The 22,613-nt window shown below is 45.9% G+C and overlaps 1 protein-coding gene across 1 annotated transcript in view; it reads right to left on the bottom strand.

The window, feature by feature from the left end:
• fgfr3 (fibroblast growth factor receptor 3) overlaps nt 1-22,613 on the bottom strand; it is a 231,061-nt gene that overhangs the window by 52,721 nt on the left and 155,727 nt on the right. Inside the window, 2 exon segments of the mRNA XM_065025045.1 lie at nt 15,721-15,899; nt 20,523-20,772. Coding sequence (XP_064881117.1) covers nt 15,721-15,899; nt 20,523-20,772 — 429 coding nt within the window.

The raw sequence follows: 22,613 nt of genomic DNA, 5'->3' as shown, positions 1-22,613 counted from the left end.
CAGTAGTGGTCTGGTAGTGGTATAGAGACAGTAGTGGTCTGGTAGTGGTATAGAGACAGTAGTGGTCTGGTAGTGGTAGTGGTATAGAGACAGTAGTGGTCTGGTAGTGGTATAGAGACAGTAGTGGTATAGAGACAGTAGTGGTCTGGTAGTGGTATAGATACAGTAGTGGTCTGGTAGTGGTATAGATACAGTAGTGGTCTGGTAGTGGTAGTGGTATAGAGACAGTAGTGGTCTGGTAGTGGTATAGATACAGTAGTGGTCTGGTAGTGGTATAGATACAGTAGTGGTCTGGTAGTGGTATAGAGACAGTAGTGGTCTGGTAGTGGTATAGATACAGTAGTGGTCTGGTAGTGGTATAGAGACAGTAGTGGTCTGGTAGTGGTATAGAGACAGTAGTGGTCTGGTAGTGGTATAGAGACAGTAGTGGTCTGGTAGTGGTATAGATACAGTAGTGGTCTGGTAGTGGTATAGATACAGTAGTGGTCTGGTAGTGGTATAGATACAGTAGTGGTCTGGTAGTGGTATAGATACAGTAGTGGTCTGGTAGTGGTATAGAGACAGTAGTGGTCTGGTAGTGGTATAGATACAGTAGTGGTCTGGTAGTGGTAGTGGTATAGAGACAGTAGTGGTCTGGTAGTGGTATAGAGACAGTAGTGGTCTGGTAGTGGTATAGAGACAGTAGTGGTCTGGTAGTGGTAGTGGTATAGAGACAGTAGTGGTCTGGTAGTGGTATAGAGACAGTAGTGGTCTGGTAGTGGTATAGATACAGTAGTGGTCTGGTAGTGGTATAGAGACAGTAGTGGTCTGGTAGTGGTATAGATACAGTAGTGGTCTGGTAGTGGTAGTGGTATAGAGACAGTAGTGGTCTGGTAGTGGTAGTGGTATAGATACAGTAGTGGTCTGGTAGTGGTATAGAGACAGTAGTGGTCTGGTAGTGGTATAGATACAGTAGTGGTCTGGTAGTGGTATAGATACACTAGTGGTCTGGTAGTGGTATAGATACAGTAGTGGTCTGGTAGTGGTATAGATACAGTAGTGGTCTGGTAGTGGTATAGAGACAGTAGTGGTCTGGTAGTGGTATAGATACAGTAGTGGTCTGGTAGTGGTAGTGGTATAGAGACAGTAGTGGTCTGGTAGTGGTATAGAGACAGTAGTGGTCTGGTAGTGGTATAGAGACAGTAGTGGTCTGGTAGTCGTAGTGGTATAGAGACAGTAGTGGTCTGGTAGTGGTATAGAGACAGTAGGGGTCTGGTAGTGGTATAGATACAGTAGTGGTCTGGTAGTGGTATAGAGACAGTAGTGGTCTGGTAGTGGTATAGAGACAGTAGTGGTCTGGTAGTGGTATAGAGACAGTAGTGGTCTGGTAGTGGTATAGATACAGTAGTGGTCTGGTAGTGGTATAGATACAGTAGTGGTCTGGTAGTGGTATAGAGACAGTAGTGGTCTGGTAGTGGTATAGAGACAGTAGTGGTCTGGTAGTGGTATAGATACAGTAGTGGTCTGGTAGTGGTAGTGGTATAGATACAGTAGTGGTCTGGTAGTGGTAGTGGTATAGAGACAGTAGTGGTCTGGTAGTGGTATAGATACAGTAGTGGTCTGGTAGTGGTAGTGGTATAGATACAGTAGTGGTCTGGTAGTGGTAGTGGTATAGATACAGTAGTGGTCTGGTAGTGGTAGTGGTATAGATACAGTAGTGGTCTGGTAGTGGTATAGATACAGTAGTGGTCTGGTAGTGGTATAGATACAGTAGTGGTCTGGTAGTGGTATAGATACAGTAGTGGTCTGGTAGTGGTATAGAGACAGTAGTGGTCTGGTAGTGGTATAGATACAGTAGTGGTCTGGTAGTGGTAGTGGTATAGAGACAGTAGTGGTCTGGTAGTGGTATAGAGACAGTAGTGGTCTGGTAGTGGTATAGAGACAGTAGTGGTCTGGTAGTGGTAGTGGTATAGAGACAGTAGTGGTCTGGTAGTGGTATAGAGACAGTAGTGGTCTGGTAGTGGTATAGATACAGTAGTGGTCTGGTAGTGGTATAGAGACAGTAGTGGTCTGGTAGTGGTATAGAGACAGTAGTGGTCTGGTAGTGGTATAGATACAGTAGTGGTCTGGTAGTGGTAGTGGTATAGAGACAGTAGTGGTCTGGTAGTGGTAGTGGTATAGAGACAGTAGTGGTCTGGTAGTGGTATAGAGACAGTAGTGGTCTGGTAGTGGTATAGATACAGTAGTGGTCTGGTAGTGGTATAGATACAGTAGTGGTCTGGTAGTGGTATAGAGACAGTAGTGGTCTGGTAGTGGTATAGATACAGTAGTGGTCTGGTAGTGGTATAGAGACAGTAGTGGTCTGGTAGTGGTATAGAGACAGTAGTGGTCTGGTAGTGGTATAGATACAGTAGTGGTCTGGTAGTGGTATAGATACAGTAGTGGTCTGGTAGTGGTATAGAGACAGTAGTGGTCTGGTAGTGGTATAGATACAGTAGTGGTCTGGTAGTGGTAGTGGTATAGAGACAGTAGTGGTCTGGTAGTGGTATAGAGACAGTAGTGGTCTGGTAGTGGTATAGAGACAGTAGTGGTCTGGTAGTGGTAGTGGTATAGAGACAGTAGTGGTCTGGTAGTGGTATAGAGACAGTAGTGGTCTGGTAGTGGTATAGATACAGTAGTGGTCTGGTAGTGGTATAGAGACAGTAGTGGTCTGGTAGTGGTATAGAGACAGTAGTGGTCTGGTAGTGGTATAGAGACAGTAGTGGTCTGGTAGTGGTATAGATACAGTAGTGGTCTGGTAGTGGTATAGATACAGTAGTGGTCTGGTAGTGGTATAGAGACAGTAGTGGTCTGGTAGTGGTATAGAGACAGTAGTGGTCTGGTAGTGGTATAGATACAGTAGTGGTCTGGTAGTGGTAGTGGTATAGATACAGTAGTGGTCTGGTAGTGGTATAGAGACAGTAGTGGTCTGGTAGTGGTATAGAGACAGTAGTGGTCTGGTAGTGGTAGTGGTATAGAGACAGTAGTGGTCTGGTAGTGGTATAGAGACAGTAGTGGTCTGGTAGTGGTATAGATACAGTAGTGGTCTGGTAGTGGTATAGATACAGTAGTGGTCTGGTAGTGGTATAGAGACAGTAGTGGTCTGGTAGTGGTATAGAGACAGTAGTGGTCTGGTAGTGGTATAGATACAGTAGTGGTCTGGTAGTGGTAGTGGTATAGATACAGTAGTGGTCTGGTAGTGGTAGTGGTATAGAGACAGTAGTGGTCTGGTAGTGGTATAGATACAGTAGTGGTCTGGTAGTGGTAGTGGTATAGATACAGTAGTGGTCTGGTAGTGGTAGTGGTATAGATACAGTAGTGGTCTGGTAGTGGTAGTGGTATAGATACAGTAGTGGTCTGGTAGTGGTATAGATACAGTAGTGGTCTGGTAGTGGTAGTGGTATAGAGACAGTAGTGGTCTGGTAGTGGTATAGATACAGTAGTGGTCTGGTAGTGGTAGTGGTATAGATACAGTAGTGGTCTGGTAGTGGTAGTGGTATAGATACAGTAGTGGTCTGGTAGTGGTAGTGGTATAGATACAGTAGTGGTCTGGTAGTGGTATGGATACAGTAGTGGTCTGGTAGTGGTAGTGGTATAGATACAGTAGTGGTCTGGTAGTGGTATAGAGACAGTAGTGGTCTGGTAGTGGTATAGAGACAGTAGTGGTCTGGTAGTGGTATAGAGACAGTAGTGGTCTGGTAGTGGTATAGAGACAGTAGTGGTCTGGTAGTGGTATAGATACAGTAGTGGTCTGGTAGTGGTATAGAGACAGTAGTGGTCTGGTAGTGGTAGTGGTATAGAGACAGTAGTGGTCTGGTAGTGATATAGAGACAGTAGTGGTCTGGTAGTGGTATAGATACAGTAGTGGTCTGGTAGTGGTATAGAGACAGTAGTGGTCTGGTAGTGGTAGTGGTATAGAGACAGTAGTGGTCTGGTAGTGGTATAGAGACAGTAGTGGTCTGGTAGTGGTATAGATACAGTAGTGGTCTGGTAGTGGTATAGAGACAGTAGTGGTCTGGTAGTGGTATAGAGACAGTAGTGGTCTGGTAGTGGTAGTGGTATAGAGACAGTAGTGGTCTGGTAGTGGTATAGATACAGTAGTGGTCTGGTAGTGGTATAGAGACAGTAGTGGTCTGGTAGTGGTATAGAGACAGTAGTGGTCTGGTAGTGGTAGTGGTATAGAGACAGTAGTGGTCTGGTAGTGGTATAGAGACAGTAGTGGTCTGGTAGTGGTAGTGGTATAGATACAGTAGTGGTCTGGTAGTGGTAGTGGTATAGAGACAGTAGTGGTCTGGTAGTGGTATAGATACAGTAGTGGTCTGGTAGTGGTAGTGGTATAGAGACAGTAGTGGTCTGGTAGTGGTATAGATACAGTAGTGGTCTGGTAGTGGTAGTGGTATAGATACAGTAGTGGTCTGGTAGTGGTATAGAGACAGTAGTGGTCTGGTAGTGGTATAGAGACAGTAGTGGTCTGGTAGTGGTATAGAGACAGTAGTGGTCTGGTAGTGGTATAGATACAGTAGTGGTCTGGTAGTGGTATAGATACAGTAGTGGTCTGGTAGTGGTAGTGGTATAGAGACAGTAGTGGTCTGGTAGCGGTATAGAGACAGTAGTGGTCTGGTAGTGGTAGTGGTATAGAGACAGTAGTGGTCTGGTAGTGGTATAGATACAGTAGTGGTCTGGTAGTGGTAGTGGTATAGAGACAGTAGTGGTCTGGTAGTGGTAGTGGTATAGAGACAGTAGTGGTCTGGTAGTGGTATAGAGACAGTAGTGGTCTGGTAGTGGTATAGAGACAGTAGTGGTCTGGTAGTGGTAGTGGTATAGAGACAGTAGTGGTCTGGTAGTGGTATAGAGACAGTAGTGGTCTGGTAGTGGTATAGAGACAGTAGTGGTCTGGTAGTGGTATAGAGACAGTAGTGGTCTGGTAGTGGTATAGAGACAGTAGTGGTCTGGTAGTGGTATAGAGACAGTAGTGGTCTGGTAGTGGTATAGAGACAGTAGTGGTCTGGTAGTGGTATAGAGACAGTAGTGGTCTGGTAGTGGTAGTGGTATAGAGACAGTAGTGGTCTGGTAGTGGTAGTGGTATAGAGACAGTAGTGGTCTGGTAGTGGTAGTGGTATAGAGACAGTAGTGGTCTGGTAGTGGTATAGAGACAGTAGTGGTCTGGTAGTGGTATAGAGACAGTAGTGGTCTGGTAGTGGTATAGATACAGTAGTGGTCTGGTAGTGGTAGTGGTATAGAGACAGTAGTGGTCTGGTAGTGGTATAGAGACAGTAGTGGTCTGGTAGTGGTATAGAGACAGTAGTGGTCTGGTAGTGGTAGTGGTATAGAGACAGTAGTGGTCTGGTAGTGGTATAGAGACAGTAGTGGTCTGGTAGTGGTATAGATACAGTAGTGGTCTGGTAGTGGTATAGAGACAGTAGTGGTCTGGTAGTGGTATAGAGACAGTAGTGGTCTGGTAGTGGTATAGAGACAGTAGTGGTCTGGTAGTGGTATAGATACAGTAGTGGTCTGGTAGTGGTATAGATACAGTAGTGGTCTGGTAGTGGTATAGAGACAGTAGTGGTCTGGTAGTGGTATAGAGACAGTAGTGGTCTGGTAGTGGTATAGATACAGTAGTGGTCTGGTAGTGGTAGTGGTATAGATACAGTAGTGGTCTGGTAGTGGTAGTGGTATAGAGACAGTAGTGGTCTGGTAGTGGTATAGATACAGTAGTGGTCTGGTAGTGGTAGTGGTATAGATACAGTAGTGGTCTGGTAGTGGTAGTGGTATAGATACAGTAGTGGTCTGGTAGTGGTATAGATACAGTAGTGGTCTGGTAGTGGTATAGATACAGTAGTGGTCTGGTAGTGGTAGTGGTATAGAGACAGTAGTGGTCTGGTAGTGGTATAGATACAGTAGTGGTCTGGTAGTGGTATAGAGACAGTAGTGGTCTGGTAGTGGTAGTGGTATAGAGACAGTAGTGGTCTGGTAGTGGTATAGAGACAGTAGTGGTCTGGTAGTGGTATAGATACAGTAGTGGTCTGGTAGTGGTATAGAGACAGTAGTGGTCTGGTAGTGGTATAGAGACAGTAGTGGTCTGGTAGTGGTAGTGGTATAGAGACAGTAGTGGTCTGGTAGTGGTATAGATACAGTAGTGGTCTGGTAGTGGTATAGAGACAGTAGTGGTCTGGTAGTGGTATAGAGACAGTAGTGGTCTGGTAGTGGTAGTGGTATAGAGACAGTAGTGGTCTGGTAGTGGTATAGATACAGTAGTGGTCTGGTAGTGGTAGTGGTATAGATACAGTAGTGGTCTGGTAGTGGTAGTGGTATAGAGACAGTAGTGGTCTGGTAGTGGTATAGATACAGTAGTGGTCTGGTAGTGGTAGTGGTATAGAGACAGTAGTGGTCTGGTAGTGGTATAGATACAGTAGTGGTCTGGTAGTGGTAGTGGTATAGATACAGTAGTGGTCTGGTAGTGGTATAGAGACAGTAGTGGTCTGGTAGTGGTATAGAGACAGTAGTGGTCTGGTAGTGGTATAGAGACCGTAGTGGTCTGGTAGTGGTATAGATACAGTAGTGGTCTGGTAGTGGTATAGATACAGTAGTGGTCTGGTAGTGGTAGTGGTATAGAGACAGTAGTGGTCTGGTAGCGGTATAGAGACAGTAGTGGTCTGGTAGTGGTAGTGGTATAGAGACAGTAGTGGTCTGGTAGTGGTATAGATACAGTAGTGGTCTGGTAGTGGTAGTGGTATAGAGACAGTAGTGGTCTGGTAGTGGTAGTGGTATAGAGACAGTAGTGGTCTGGTAGTGGTATAGAGACAGTAGTGGTCTGGTAGTGGTATAGAGACAGTAGTGGTCTGGTCTGGTAGTGGTATAGAGACAGTAGTGGTCTGGTAGTGGTATAGAGACAGTAGTGGTCTGGTAGTGGTATAGAGACAGTAGTGGTCTGGTAGTGGTATAGAGACAGTAGTGGTCTGGTAGTGGTATAGAGACAGTAGTGGTCTGGTAGTGGTATAGAGACAGTAGTGGTCTGGTAGTGGTATAGAGACAGTAGTGGTCTGGTAGTGGTATAGAGACAGTAGTGGTCTGGTAGTGGTAGTGGTATAGAGACAGTAGTGGTCTGGTAGTGGTAGTGGTATAGAGACAGTAGTGGTCTGGTAGTGGTAGTGGTATAGAGACAGTAGTGGTCTGGTAGTGGTATAGAGACAGTAGTGGTCTGGTAGTGGTATAGAGACAGTAGTGGTCTGGTAGTGGTATAGAGACAGTAGTGGTCTGGTAGTGGTATAGATACAGTAGTGGTCTGGTAGTGGTAGTGGTATAGAGACAGTAGTGGTCTGGTAGTGGTATAGAGACAGTAGTGGTCTGGTAGTGGTATAGAGACAGTAGTGGTCTGGTAGTGGTAGTGGTATAGAGACAGTAGTGGTCTGGTAGTGGTATAGAGACAGTAGTGGTCTGGTAGTGGTATAGATACAGTAGTGGTCTGGTAGTGGTATAGAGACAGTAGTGGTCTGGTAGTGGTATAGAGACAGTAGTGGTCTGGTAGTGGTATAGAGACAGTAGTGGTCTGGTAGTGGTATAGATACAGTAGTGGTCTGGTAGTGGTATAGATACAGTAGTGGTCTGGTAGTGGTATAGAGACAGTAGTGGTCTGGTAGTGGTATAGAGACAGTAGTGGTCTGGTAGTGGTATAGATACAGTAGTGGTCTGGTAGTGGTAGTGGTATAGATACAGTAGTGGTCTGGTAGTGGTAGTGGTATAGAGACAGTAGTGGTCTGGTAGTGGTATAGATACAGTAGTGGTCTGGTAGTGGTAGTGGTATAGATACAGTAGTGGTCTGGTAGTGGTAGTGGTATAGATACAGTAGTGGTCTGGTAGTGGTATAGATACAGTAGTGGTCTGGTAGTGGTATAGATACAGTAGTGGTCTGGTAGTGGTAGTGGTATAGAGACAGTAGTGGTCTGGTAGTGGTATAGATACAGTAGTGGTCTGGTAGTGGTAGTGGTATAGATACAGTAGTGGTCTGGTAGTGGTAGTGGTATAGATACAGTAGTGGTCTGGTAGTGGTAGTGGTATAGATACAGTAGTGGTCTGGTAGTGGTATAGATACAGTAGTGGTCTGGTAGTGGTAGTGGTATAGATACAGTAGTGGTCTGGTAGTGGTATAGAGACAGTAGTGGTCTGGTAGTGGTATAGAGACAGTAGTGGTCTGGTAGTGGTATAGAGACAGTAGTGGTCTGGTAGTGGTATAGAGACAGTAGTGGTCTGGTAGTGGTATAGAGACAGTAGTGGTCTGGTAGTGGTATAGAGACAGTAGTGGTCTGGTAGTGGTATAGATACAGTAGTGGTCTGGTAGTGGTAGTGGTATAGAGACAGTAGTGGTCTGGTAGTGGTATAGAGACAGTAGTGGTCTGGTAGTGGTATAGAGACAGTAGTGGTCTGGTAGTGGTAGTGGTATAGAGACAGTAGTGGTCTGGTAGTGGTATAGAGACAGTAGTGGTCTGGTAGTGGTATAGATACAGTAGTGGTCTGGTAGTGGTATAGAGACAGTAGTGGTCTGGTAGTGGTATAGAGACAGTAGTGGTCTGGTAGTGGTATAGAGACAGTAGTGGTCTGGTAGTGGCATAGAGACAGTAGTGGTCTGGTAGTGGTATAGATACAGTAGTGGTCTGGTAGTGGTATAGAGACAGTAGTGGTCTGGTAGTGGTATAGAGACAGTAGTGGTCTGGTAGTGGTATAGATACAGTAGTGGTCTGGTAGTGGTATAGAGACAGTAGTGGTCTGGTAGTGGTAGTGGTATAGAGACAGTAGTGGTCTGGTAGTGATATAGAGACAGTAGTGGTCTGGTAGTGGTATAGATACAGTAGTGGTCTGGTAGTGGTATAGATACAGTAGTGGTCTGGTAGTGGTAGTGGTATAGATACAGTAGTGGTCTGGTAGTGGTATAGAGACAGTAGTGGTCTGGTAGTGGTATAGAGACAGTAGTGGTCTGGTAGTGGTAGTTGTATAGAGACAGTAGTGGTCTGGTAGTGGTATAGAGACAGTAGTGGTCTGGTAGTGGTAGTGGTATAGATACAGTAGTGGTCTGGTAGTGGTAGTGGTATAGAGACAGTAGTGGTCTGGTAGTGGTAGTGGTATAGATACAGTAGTGGTCTGGTAGTGGTAGTGGTATAGAGACAGTAGTGGTCTGGTAGTGGTAGTGGTATAGATACCACCAGTGGTCTGGTAGTGGTATAGAGACCACCAGTGGTCAGGTAGTGGTATAGAGACAGTAGTGGTCTGGTAGTGGTATAGACCACAGGTAGTGGTCTGGTAGTGGTATAGAGACAGGTGGTCTGGTAGTGGTAGTGGTATAGAGACACTAGTGGTCCAGGTAGTGGTATAGAGACAGTAGTGGTCTGGTAGTGGTAGTGGTATAGAGACAGTAGTGGTCTGGTAGTGGTATAGAGACAGTAGTGGTCTGGTAGTGGTAGTGGTATAGAGACAGTACTACCAGGTGGTATAGAGACAGTAGTGGTCTGGTAGTGGTATAGAGACAGTAGTGGTCTGGTAGTGGTATAGAGACAGTAGTGGTCTGGTAGTGGTAGTGGTATAGAGACAGTAGTGGTCTGGTAGTGGTATAGAGACAGTAGTGGTCTGGTAGTGGTAGTGGTATAGAGACAGTAGTGGTCTGGTAGTGGTATAGATACAGTAGTGGTCTGGTAGTGGTAGTGGTATAGAGACAGTAGTGGTCTGGTAGTGGTATAGAGACAGTAGTGGTCTCAGTCCAAATATAACATGATTCCACTATTTGTATCAGTTTGAATCACCTTTTATGGGGGACGTTTAATTTGAAGGCAAACTTCAAATTCCACTATTGTGGCTAATCCTTTATTTGGCTAGCTTCACACAGGTGTTCATGGCAGAGGTGTCGACAAATATCCAACACGTGGCTTAGTTATTAGTTTGGCCTAGTGGTATACTACCACTACCAGGTAGTATACTACCACTACCAGGTAGTATACTACCACTACCACTACCAGGTAGTATACTACCACTACCAGGTAGTATACTACCACTACCAGGTAGTATACTACCACTACCAGGTAGTATACTACCACTACCAGGTAGTATACTACCACTACCAGGTAGTATACTACCACTACCACTGGGCAGTATACTACCACCACCAGGTAGTATACCACCACTACCAGGCAGTAGTATACTACCACTACCAGGTAGTATACTACCACTACCAGGTAGTATACTACCACTACCAGGTAGTATACTACCACTACCACTACCAGGTGGTATACTACCACTACCAGGTAGTATACTACCACTACCAGGTAGTATACTACCACTACCAGGTAGTATACTACCACTACCACTACCAGGTGGTATACTACCACTACCAGGTGGTATACTACCACTACCAGGTGGTATACTACCACTACCAGGTAGTATACTACCACTACCACTACCAGGTAGTATACTACCACTACCACTACCAGGTAGTATACTACCACTACCACTACCAGGTAGTATACTACCACTACCAGGTAGTATACTACCACTACCACTACCAGGTGGTATACTACCACTACCAGGTAGTATACTACCACTACCAGGTAGTATACTACCACTACCAGGTAGTATACTACCACTACCACTACCAGGTGGTATACTACCACTACCAGGTAGTATACTACCACTACCACTACCAGGTAGTATACTACCACTACCACTACCAGGTAGTATACTACCACTACCACTACCAGGTAGTATACTACCACTACCAGGTGGTATACTACCACTACCAGGTGGTATACTACCACTACCAGGTGGTATACTACCACTACCACTACCAGGTAGTATACTACCACTACCACTACCAGGTAGTATACTACCACTACCACTACCAGGTAGTATACTACCACTACCACTACCAGGTAGTATACTACCACTACCAGGTAGTATACTACCACTACCACTACCAGGTGGTATACTACCACTACCAGGTAGTATACTACCACTACCACTACCAGGTAGTATACTACCACTACCACTATCAGGTAGTATACTACCACTACCACTACCAGGTAGTATACTACCACTACCACTACCAGGTAGTATACTACCACTACCAGGTAGTATACTACCACTACCACTACCAGGTAGTATACCACTACCACTACCAGGTGGTATACTACCACTACCAGGTGGTACTACCAGGTGGTATACTACCACTACCAGGTAGTATACTACCACTACCACTACCAGGTAGTATACTACCACTACCAGGTAGTATACTACCACTACCACTACCAGGTGGTATACTACCACTACCACTATACCACCACTACCAGGTAGTATACTACCACTACCAGGTAGTATACCACCACTACCACTACCAGGCGGTATACTACCACTACCAGGCAGTATACTCACCACTACCACTACCAGGTAGTATACTACCACTACCACTGCCAGGTAGTATACTACCACTACCAGGTAGTATACTACCACTACCAGGTGGTATACTACCACTACCAGGTGGTATACTACCACTACCAGGTGGTATACTACCACTACCACTACCAGGTAGTATACTACCACTACCACTACCAGGTAGTATACTACCACTACCACTACCAGGTAGTATACTACCACTACCACTGCACCAGGTAGTATACTACCACTACCAGGTAGTATACTACCACTACCACTACCAGGTGGTATACTACTACCACTACCAGGTAGTATACTACCACTACCACTACCAGGTAGTATACTACCACTACCACTACCAGGTAGTATACTACCACTACCACTACCAGGTAGTATACTACCACTACCACTACCAGGTAGTATACTACCACTACCAGGTAGTATACTACCACTACCACTACCAGGTAGTATACTACCACTACCACTACCAGGTAGTATACTACCACTACCACTACCAGGTAGTATACTACCACTACCACTACCAGGTAGTATACTACCACTACCACTACCAGGTAGTATACTACCACTACCACTACCAGGTAGTATACTACCACTACCACTACCAGGTAGTATACTACCACTACCACTACCAGGTAGTATACTACCACTACCAGGTAGTATACTACCACTACCAGGTAGTATACTACCACTACCACTACCAGGTGGTATACTACCACTACCAGGTAGTATACTACCACTACCACTACCAGGTAGTATACTACCACTACCACTACCAGGTAGTATACTACCACTACCACTACCAGGTAGTATACTACCACTACCAGGTGGTATACTACCACTACCAGGTGGTATACTACCACTACCACTACCAGGTAGTATACTACCACTACCACTACCAGGTAGTATACTACCACTACCACTACCAGGTAGTATACTACCACTACCACTACCAGGTAGTATACTACTACCACTACCAGGTAGTATACCACTACCACTACCAGGTAGTATACTACCACTACCACTACCAGGTAGTATACTACCACTACCACTACCAGGTAGTATACTACCACTACCACTACCAGGTAGTATACTACCACTACCACTACCAGGTAGTATACTACCACTACCACTACCAGGTAGTATACTACCACTACCACTACCAGGTAGTATACTACCACTACCAGGCAGTATACTAGGTAGTATACTACCACTACCACTACCAGGTAGTATACTACACACCTACCACTACACTACCACTACCAGGTAGTATACTACCACTACCACTACCAGGTGGTATACTACCACTACCAGGTAGTATACTACCACTACCCAGGCAGTATACTACCACTACCACTACCAGGTAGTATACTACCACTACCACTACCAGGTAGTATACTACCACTACCACTACCAGGTACTGCCACCAGGTAGTATACTACCACCACTACCAGGTAGTATACTACCACTACCACTACCAGGTGGTATACTACCACTACCAGGTGGTATACCCACTACCAGGTGGTATACTACTACCAGGCAGTATACTACCCACTACCAGGTAGTATACTACCACTACCACTACCAGGTAGTATACTACCACTACCACTACCAGGTAGTATACTACCACTACCACTACCAGGTGGTATACTACCACTACCAGGTAGTATACTACCACTACCACTACCAGGTAGTATACTACCACTACCACTACCAGGTAGTATACTACCACTACCACTACCAGGTGGTATACTACCACTACCAGGTAGTATACTACCACTACCACTACCAGGTGGTATACTACCACTACCAGGTAGTATACTACCACTACCACTACCAGGTAGTATACTACCACTACCACTACCAGGTGGTATACTACCACTACCACTACCAGGTAGTATACTACCACTACCACTACCAGGTAGTATACTACCACTACCACTACCAGGTAGTATACTACCACTACCACTACCAGGTAGTATACTACCACTACCACTACCAGGTAGTATACTACCACTACCACTACCAGGTAGTATACTACCACTACCACTACCAGGTAGTATACTACCACTACCAATGTTGATCAGCACACAGTTGGATTACAATACCAAGAAGGCAGGAGAAGGGGTTTACTGGAGTGGATTGTAAAGGTTCCACTGTTGAGTTGATCTGATACTTTTGCACACTGCAGTCAGTGCCCAACAGAGACAGAGGCACTGGTTGAGTTAGCTAGCATAACATTTCTTCAGCAGTTTGAGCTGTGTCCTGTAAACAGTGAAATGTGACTAGCTAGCTAATGGCTGAGGTTATTTGTGTAACAAACCTTCCATAAATAAATATAGCTATCTACCTTTTAATGAATTGCCTGTTAATTAGGTAGCTAGTTACAGTAGCTTTCAGCTAGCTAGCTATAGAGGCTAGCTACTGGACTTAGTACAATCAAGCTAACATTAATTTGTTAACATTATTTAGCTCGCTACCTGGCTAATTAAAGTATCTGTTTGCATTTATAGATTAACCTCAGCTTGAATACCACCATGTAGCCAGCTATCTACAGTAGCCTAGGTTTGTTTACATTTATAGATTAACCTCAGCTTGAATACCACCATGTAGCCAGCTATCTACAGTAGCCTAGGTTTGTTTACATTTATAGATTAACCTCAGCTTGAATACCACCATGTAGCCAGCTATCTACAGTAGCCTAGGTTTGTTTACACTTCTTCTAACTGGCAACATGGTGCAGGCAGCTGTGCTGTTGCCAAGCAACCGACCCGCGAAAAATATGTTATGACAGAAATTAGCATGTGAGAGCGATAATTTATACATTTGATAAAAACTGTTGCACCTTGAAATGTAGTAAATATGGAATTTTTTTATCCAAGGATCACTTTATGGATGCTGTAGTCTCGTTTTAATCCGACGTTTAGAATTTGACCTAGGTAGGCGCAAGAAATACTCTTAAAAATCAATTGCTAATGACACTGTTAAAATATCCGGTATGTGGTTCTCGATAACGGCCGAACGGCTCATGACGAAAGGCGGGAATTGTTTATTTATTCATTTTCATTTTTATTGAACCTTTATTTGACTAGGCAAGTCAGTTAATTAAGAACAAATGCTTATTTACAATGACAGCCTAGGAACAGTGGGTTACCTGCCTTGTTTTTACCTTGTCAGCTTGGGGATTCGATCTTGCAACCTTTCAGTTAAAAGTCCAACACTCTAAACACTAGGCTACCTGCCACCCAGGCAGGAGGAGGATGGGGGATACTGGTGTGAAATCTGCCACACCCCATTTTGAATCAGCTTTGTTTTGTCAGAGGAGAAAAACATTCCCACATTTAAACCGGCCAAACCTTCCCCTAACCCGGACGATGCTGGGCCAAACCTTCCCCTAACCCGGACGATGCTGGGCCAAACCTTCCCCTAACCCGGACGATGCTGGGCCAAACCTTCCCCTAACCCGGACGATGCTGGGCCAAACCTTCCCCTAACCCGGACGATGCTGGGCCAAACCTTCCCCTAACCCGGACGATGCTGGGCCAAACCTTCCCCTAACCCGGACGATGCTGGGCCAAACCTTCCCCTAACCCGGACGATGCTGGGCCAAACGTTCCCCTAACCCGGACGATGCTGGGCCAAACCTTCCCCTAACCCGGACGATGCTGGGCCAATTGTGCGACGCCCTATAGGACTCCTGGTCCTGGCCGATTGTGACACAGCCGGGGATCAAACCCCAGGCTTTAGTGACGCCGCGTTGCAGTGCCTTGATCTGTAAATGTCTGGCACATCCAACTTAATTGGTTTGATCACTTTACACATTTATTTTGGGAACCTCTCCCGTAAATGGCACATGAGTGGAGAAAGAACGTCTCATTTCATGAGTAGAAAAGGACCATCTCATTTCATGAGCAGAGAAGGCCCATCTCATTTCATGAGCAGAGAAGGCCCATCTCATTTCATGAGTAGAGAAGGCCCATCTCATTTCATGAGCAGAGAAGGCCCATCTCATTTCATGAGTAGAGAAGGACCATCTCATTTTATGAGCAGAGAAGGCCCATCTCATTTCATGAGTGGAGAAGGACCGTCTCATTTCAAGCAAGAGCATTTCCGTCCACCTTCAATCTGCTCACCGGCTCTCCTGGATGAACTTTGACCTTTTTCAAAAGGAGGAGAGCGGACCCAGGCGGTGAGCAAATGTAATTTATAAAAGGTTATAATAAGGTATAAAAAGTTTACAGGTTTGTTGGAAATCTTGTATCTACTTTCTGTTACCTGTCTCTTTAAGGGGAACTTGGAGAGTTTCTGGATGGGCGGGGAGGGCAGGGTCTTCTGGGTAGACATCCTCATACGACAGAGGATGATGATGACGACGGCCAGGATGAACAGCACGCAGCCCGTCACATAGATCAGGATGTCAGCATAGTCATCCTCCTTGTCACCATCGTGCAGCGCTGGGAGAGGTCAGGGGTTAGAGGTCAGGGGTTAGAGATCAGGGGTTAGAGATCAGGGGTTAGAGATCAGGGGTTAGAGATCAGGGGTTAGAGATCAGGGGTTAGAGGTCAGGGGTTAGAGATCAGGGGTTAGAGATCAAGGGTTAGAGGTTACAGAATTAACGTTGGACTACAGTCACAACCACAACAACACTACAAACGTTGCAGAGGGGCCCAGATCAGCTTGAACTATCATTTCAACAGCTTATCCCTCATTATCAAGACTGGCGTAACAATGTGTGATAAGGAGTTGGAAACTTGGCAAAAGAGCAGAAAAAGACTGGAACCCAGGCTCAGGAATCGGAATCACAACCATTGCATGATTAAATGTGTTGATTAATACCCTACTGTCTCTGTTCAGTTGAATCACAACCATTGTGTTTAAATGTGTTGATTAATACCCTACTGTCTCTGTTCAGTTGAATCACAACCATCAGTCTAGGAGGCTGGGGGGCAAAGTTCAGTCTAGGAGGCTGGGGGACATAGTTCAGTCTAGGAGGCTGGGGGTCATAGTTCAGTCTAGGAGGCTAGGGGACATAGTTCAGTCTAGGAGGCTGGGGGACATAGTTCAGTCTAGGAGGCTGGGGGACATAGTTCAGTCTAGGAGGCTGGGGGACATAGTTCAGTCTAGGAGGCTGGGGGACATAGTTCAGTCTAGGAGGCTGGGGGACGTAGTTCAGTCTAGGAGGCTGGGGGACATAGATTAGTGTTTAGGAGGCTGGGGGACATAGATTAGTGTTTAGGAGGTTGGGGGTCATAGTTCAGTCTAGGAGGTTGGGGGACATAGTTCAGTCTAGGAGGCTGGGGGTCATAGTTCAGTCTAGGAGGCTGGGGGACATAGTTCAGTCTAGGAGGCTGGAGGACATTGTTCAGTCTAGGAGGCTGGGGGTCATAGTTCAGTCTAGGAGGCTGGGGGACGTAGTTCAGTCTAGGAGGCTGGGGGACATAGATTAGTGTTTAGGAGGCTGGGGGTCATAGTTCAGTCTAGGAGGCTGGGGATATAGTTCAGTCTAGGAGGCTGGGGGACACAGTTCAGTCTAGGAGGTTGGGGGTCATAGTTCAGTCTAGGAGGCTGGGGGTCATAGTTCAGTCTAGGAGGCTGGGGACATAGTTCAGTCTAGGAGGCTGGAGGTCATTGTTCAGTATTTAGGGGTTGGGGGTCATAGTTCAGTGTTTAGGAGGTTGGGGGTCATAGTTCAGTGTTTAGGAGGTTGGGGGTCATAGTTCAGTGTTAAGGAGGTTGGGGGTCATAGTTCAGTCTAGGAGGCTGGGGGTCATAGTTCAGTCTAGGTGGCTGGGGGTCATAGTTCAGTCTAGGAGGCTGGAGGACATAGTTCAGTCTAGGTGGCTGGGGTCATGTTCAGTCTAGGTCTGGAGGACATAGTTCAGTCTAGGAGGCTGGGGGACATAGTTCAGTCTAGGAGGCTGGGGGACATAGTTCAGTCTAGGTGGCTGGAGGACATAGTTCAGTCTAGGAGGCTGGGGGACATAGTTCAGTCTAGGAGGCTGGGGCTGGAGGACATAGTTCATGGGGGTCAGTTCAGTCTAGGAGGCTGGGGGACATAGTTCAGTCTAGGAGGCTGGGGGTCATAGTTCAGTCTAGGTGGCTGGAGGACATAGTTCAGTCTAGGAGGCTGGGGGTCATAGTTCAGTCTAGGAGGCTGGGGGACATAGTTCAGTCTAGGAGGCTGGGGTCATAGTTCAGCATGGCTGACGTGTTAACAAGCAGTAATCATTAATACTCATACTGAAGTCTCTACACTACAATGATCTCTAGGAGGCTGGGGGACATAGTTCAGTCTAGGAGCCTGGGGGTCACAGTTCAGTCTAGGAGCCTGGGGGTCACAGTTCAGTCTAGGAGGCTGGAGGACATAGTTCAGCAGTAATCATCAATACTCATACTGAAGTCTCTACACTACAATCATCTCTAGGAGGCTGGGGGACATAGTTCAGTCTAGGAGCCTGGGGGTCACAGTTCAGTCTAGGAGGCTGGAGGACATAGTTCAGCAGTAATCATCAATACTCATACTGAAGTCTCTATACTACAATCATCTCTAGGATGGTGGTGCTTTTTCAGCTGAATACTGTGCCACTGAGTAAATAAATGATTTGAAATCAAATGACATTTGTAAAGTTTCAGACACAGGTATACACCTTCTACACCTGCATTGCTTGCTGTTTGGGGTTTTAGGCTGGGTTTCTGTACAGCACTTTGAGATATCAGCTGATGTACGAAGGGCTATATAAATAAATTTGATTTGATTTGATTTGTATAAAACAAACTGAAATTCGTTAGAATGAGACATAGAGGCGAGAGAGAGGGGTAGGGTATACCTGGGAGCACGGTGAGCCAAGCAGAGTGGTAAGCATACCCAATAGAGTTCCCTGCTAGACAAGTATACTCTCCTGCATCCTCTAAAGACACATTGGTAAGGAAGAGGCTCTCTAGTTCCTTATCCGTAGTGTTTATACCAGCCGTCTGGAGAGGAGGGGAGGAGAGAGGAGGGGAGGAGGGGAGGAGGAGAGGAGGGAAGGAGAGAGGAGGGGAGGAGAGAGGAGGGGAGGAGGAGGGAGAACAGAAAGAGATATCATAAACCAAACGCTCCAAGAGAAAATGCACCAAACACCAAAACACTAAAATCACCCGAACATCAGGAGCATCTCAGATTAGACCAGTCACCATGGGAATAGAGGGTTAGGGTTAGAGGTCAGGGGTTAGGGGTCACAGGAAGCAGGACTGAAGACCTTATTCCACCGGGCTCAAGTCGGCTTGCTGTAACACCACTAGGATGGTCTTTTACCACCACCTGACAACAGCGGACACCCAGAGCAGCCATAGAGAAGCCATCACCCAGAGGTCACCACCACACCATGTACTGCTGTCAAACTGAGGAGAGGGGAGAGAGGGATGAATACACTGATATGGCTGGAATAACATGGTGTGTGTTTGAGGAAGGGGGAGAGGGCAGCCTATTGAAGTACTAGCACTAATGAAGGGTGTGAAATTGTGGTTGTATTGATCTGAGGCAGGTGATGGTAAATGGACAAGCTACCTGACAAAACTCAGCTCAACCCTAATATAGGAGAGTGGGGGGTTTCTGCTCATCAACCAGCCAGCCATTCAGCAGCACAGGAGAGACAGACTGAGCCAGAACAGGGGACATATAGAGAGAGATATAGAGGGGAAACAGAGGGGAGAGAGATAGACGAGGGGAGACAGAGAGGGAGAGAGAATGGGAGATAGAGGAGGAGAGTAAACAGAAAGGGGGATATAGAGGAGGAGAAACAGAGAGGGAGAGATAGAGGAGGAGATTAAACAGAAAGGGGGATATAGAGGAGGAGAAACAGAGAGGGAGAGATAGAGGAGGAGATAGAGGAGAGGAACCTGAGGGGGAGAGATAGAGGAGGGGAGACAGAGAGGGAGAGATAGAGGAGAGATAGAGGAGAGATAGAGGAGAAGAAACTGAGGGGGAGAGATAGAGGGAGAGATAGAGGAGAGGAAACTGAGGGGAGAGATAGAGGAGAAGAAACTGAGGGGGAGAGATAGAGGAGAGATAGAAGAGAGGAAACTGAGGGGGAGAGATAGAGGGAGAGATAGAGGAGAAGAAACTGAGGGGAGAGATAGAGGAGAAGAAACTGAGGGGGAGAGATAGAGGAGGGGAGACAGATAGGGAGAGAGAAGGGGAGATAGAGGAGGAGAAACCGAGCGGGAGAGATAGATAGAGGAGGGGAAACAGATGGGTTAGATAGATAGAGGAGGGGGAACAGATGGGTTAGATAGATAGAGGAGGGGGAACAGATGGGTTAGATAGATAGAGGAGGGAGACAGATGGGTTAGATAGAGAGAGAGGGGAGACAGATGGGTTAGATAGATAGAGGAGGGGGAACAGATGGGTTAGATAGATAGAGGAGGGGGAACAGATGGGTTAGATAGATAGAGGAGGGGAGACAGATGGGTTAGATAGATAGAGGAGGGGAGACAGATGGGTTAGATAGAGAGAGGAGGGGAGACAGATGGGTTAGATAGATAGAGGAGGGAGACAGATGGGTTAGATAGATAGAGGAGGGGAGACAGATGGGTTAGATAGATAGAGGAGGGAGACAGATGGGTTAGATAGATAGAGGAGGGGGAACATATGGGTTAGATAGATAGAGGAGGGAGACAGATGGGTTAGATAGATAGAGGAGGGGAGACAGATGGGTTAGATAGATAGAGGAGGGGAACAGATGGGTTAGATAGATAGAGGAGGGGAGACAGATGGGTTAGATAGATAGAGGAGGGGAGACAGATGGGTTAGATAGATAGAGGGGAGACAGATGGGTTAGATAGATAGAGGAGGGGAGACAGATGGGTTAGATAGATAGAGGAGGGGGAACAGATGGGTTAGATAGATAGAGGAGGGGAGACAGATGGGTTAGATAGATAGAGGAGGGGAGACAGATGGGTTAGATAGATAGAGGAGGGGAGACAGATGGGTTAGATAGATAGAGGAGGGGAGACAGATGGGTTAGATAGATAGAGGAGGGTTGTTACAACAGTAGACAGCTTGGAACGCCAGGTGGTTGTAGTGATAGTGGGTTTACCTGGTTTACTTGGTCTGTGTACCGTGAGCCAGAAGGCGTTTTCTGACTTTCCTACAAAGTTAGATGCTCGACACCAGTACTTCCCGGCATCAGCTTCGGTCACATTCAACACAGCCAGTATAACATCAACCTCTGTCCTCCTGCTCACTAGACTCTGGATAGAAGGGGTTAAAATACACTGGTGTAAACCACAACACAGCCAGTATAACATCAACCTCTGTCCTCCTGCTGACTGGACTCTGGATAGAAGGGGTTAAAATACACTGGTGTAAACCACAACACAGCCAGTATAACATCAACCTCTGTTCTCCTGCTGACTGGACTCTGGATAGAAGGGGTTAAAATGCACTGGTGTAAACCACAACACAGCCAGTATAACATCAACCTCTGTTCTCCTGCTGACTGGACTCTGGATAGAAGGGGTTAAAATACACTGGTGTAAACCACAACACAGCCAGTATAACATCAACCTCTGTTCTTCTGCTCACTAGACTCTGGAGAGGAGGGTTAGAACCATACAATTACATACTATAACTCTACATTTGGATCCTAGCAACATGCCCCAAAAAATGATCCATTTTGTTAAAGGAAAAAAGTTTGATCCAACAGGATCTCTGTGGTTAAACCCACAGTGAGATGGAAGCTGTAGACGAGGACATTAAAGGAAAGGGAAAGGGGGGATAACTAGTCAGTCCGACAACTGAAAGGCTTATGTAAGTACGTACGCAGAACACACACATCATTCCTCGTGACAGAAAAAAACTGTTGATCAATCATTAAACACGAGGAGAAAACAGAACATCAAAACTGGACGTGATCATTTATCATATGAAGTATTAATATATTATACAGTCAGTCAGGAAGTTAAAGCTTGGTCGCAAAAGGGTCTTCCAAATGGACAATGACCCCCAAGCATACTTCCAAAGTTGTGGCAAAATGGCTTAAGGACAACAAAGTCAAGGTATTGGAGTGGCCGTCACAAAGCCCCGACCTCAATCACATAGACAATGTGTGGGAAGAACTGAAAAAGTGTGTGCGAGCAAGGAGGCCTACAAACCTGACTCAGTAACACCCGCTCTGTCAGAAGGAATGTGCCACAATTCACCCAATTTATTGTGGGAAGCTTGTGGAAGGCCACCCGAAACGTTTGACCCAAGTTAAACAATTTAAAAGGCAATGCTGCCAAATACTAATTGAGTGTATGTAAACTTCTGACCCACTGGGAATGTGATGAAATAAATAAAAGCTGAAATAAATCATTCTCTCTACTATTATTCTGACATTTTACATTATTAAATAAAGTGGTGATCCTAACTGACCTAAAACAGGGATTTTTACTAGGATTAATGTCAGGAAATCTGAAAAACTGAGTTTAAATGTACTTGGCTAAGGTGTAATGTAAACTTCTGACTTCAACTGTATAATATACTTACCAATCATTGAAATACATAAACATTTGTCTTAAAAACATCCCTACCAACATTTAATTCCACTCACCCCTTCTACCTAGATGCTCTGACCCCCCCCCCAGTCAGTAATAGTCCTAAAATGTCAGTAGACCCCCCCCCCATCAGTTATAGTTGTAGGATGTCAGTAGACACCCCCCCATCAGTCATAGTTGTAGGATGTCAGTAGACCCCCCATCAGTCATAGCTGTAGGATGTCAGTAGACCCCCATCAGTCATAGTTGTAGGATGTCAGTAGACCCCCATCAGTCATAGCTGTAGGATGTCAGTAGACCCCCATCAGTCATAGTTGTAGGATGTCAGTAGACCCCCAGTCAGTTATAGTTGTAGGATGTCAGTAGACCCCCCATCAGTCATAGTTGTAGGATGTCAGTAGACCCCCATCAGTCATAGTTGTAGGATGTCAGTAGACCCCCATCAGTCATAGTTGTAGGATGTCAGTAGACCCCCATCAGTTAAAGTTGTAGGATGTCAGTAGACCCCCATCAGTTATAGTTGTAGGATGTCAGTAGATCCCCCATTAGTCATAGTTGTAGGATGTCAGTAGACCCCACCCCATCAGTCATAGTTGTAGGATGTCAGTAGACCCCCATCAGTCATAGTTGTAGGATGTCAGTAGACCCCC

The sequence above is a fragment of the Oncorhynchus nerka genome, linkage group LG12 (assembly GCF_034236695.1).
Source record: "Oncorhynchus nerka isolate Pitt River linkage group LG12, Oner_Uvic_2.0, whole genome shotgun sequence".
NCBI lineage: Eukaryota > Metazoa > Chordata > Actinopteri > Salmoniformes > Salmonidae > Oncorhynchus > Oncorhynchus nerka.
Note: the sequence above shows the minus strand (reverse complement) of the source record. Positions and strands in the feature narration are given on the sequence as shown.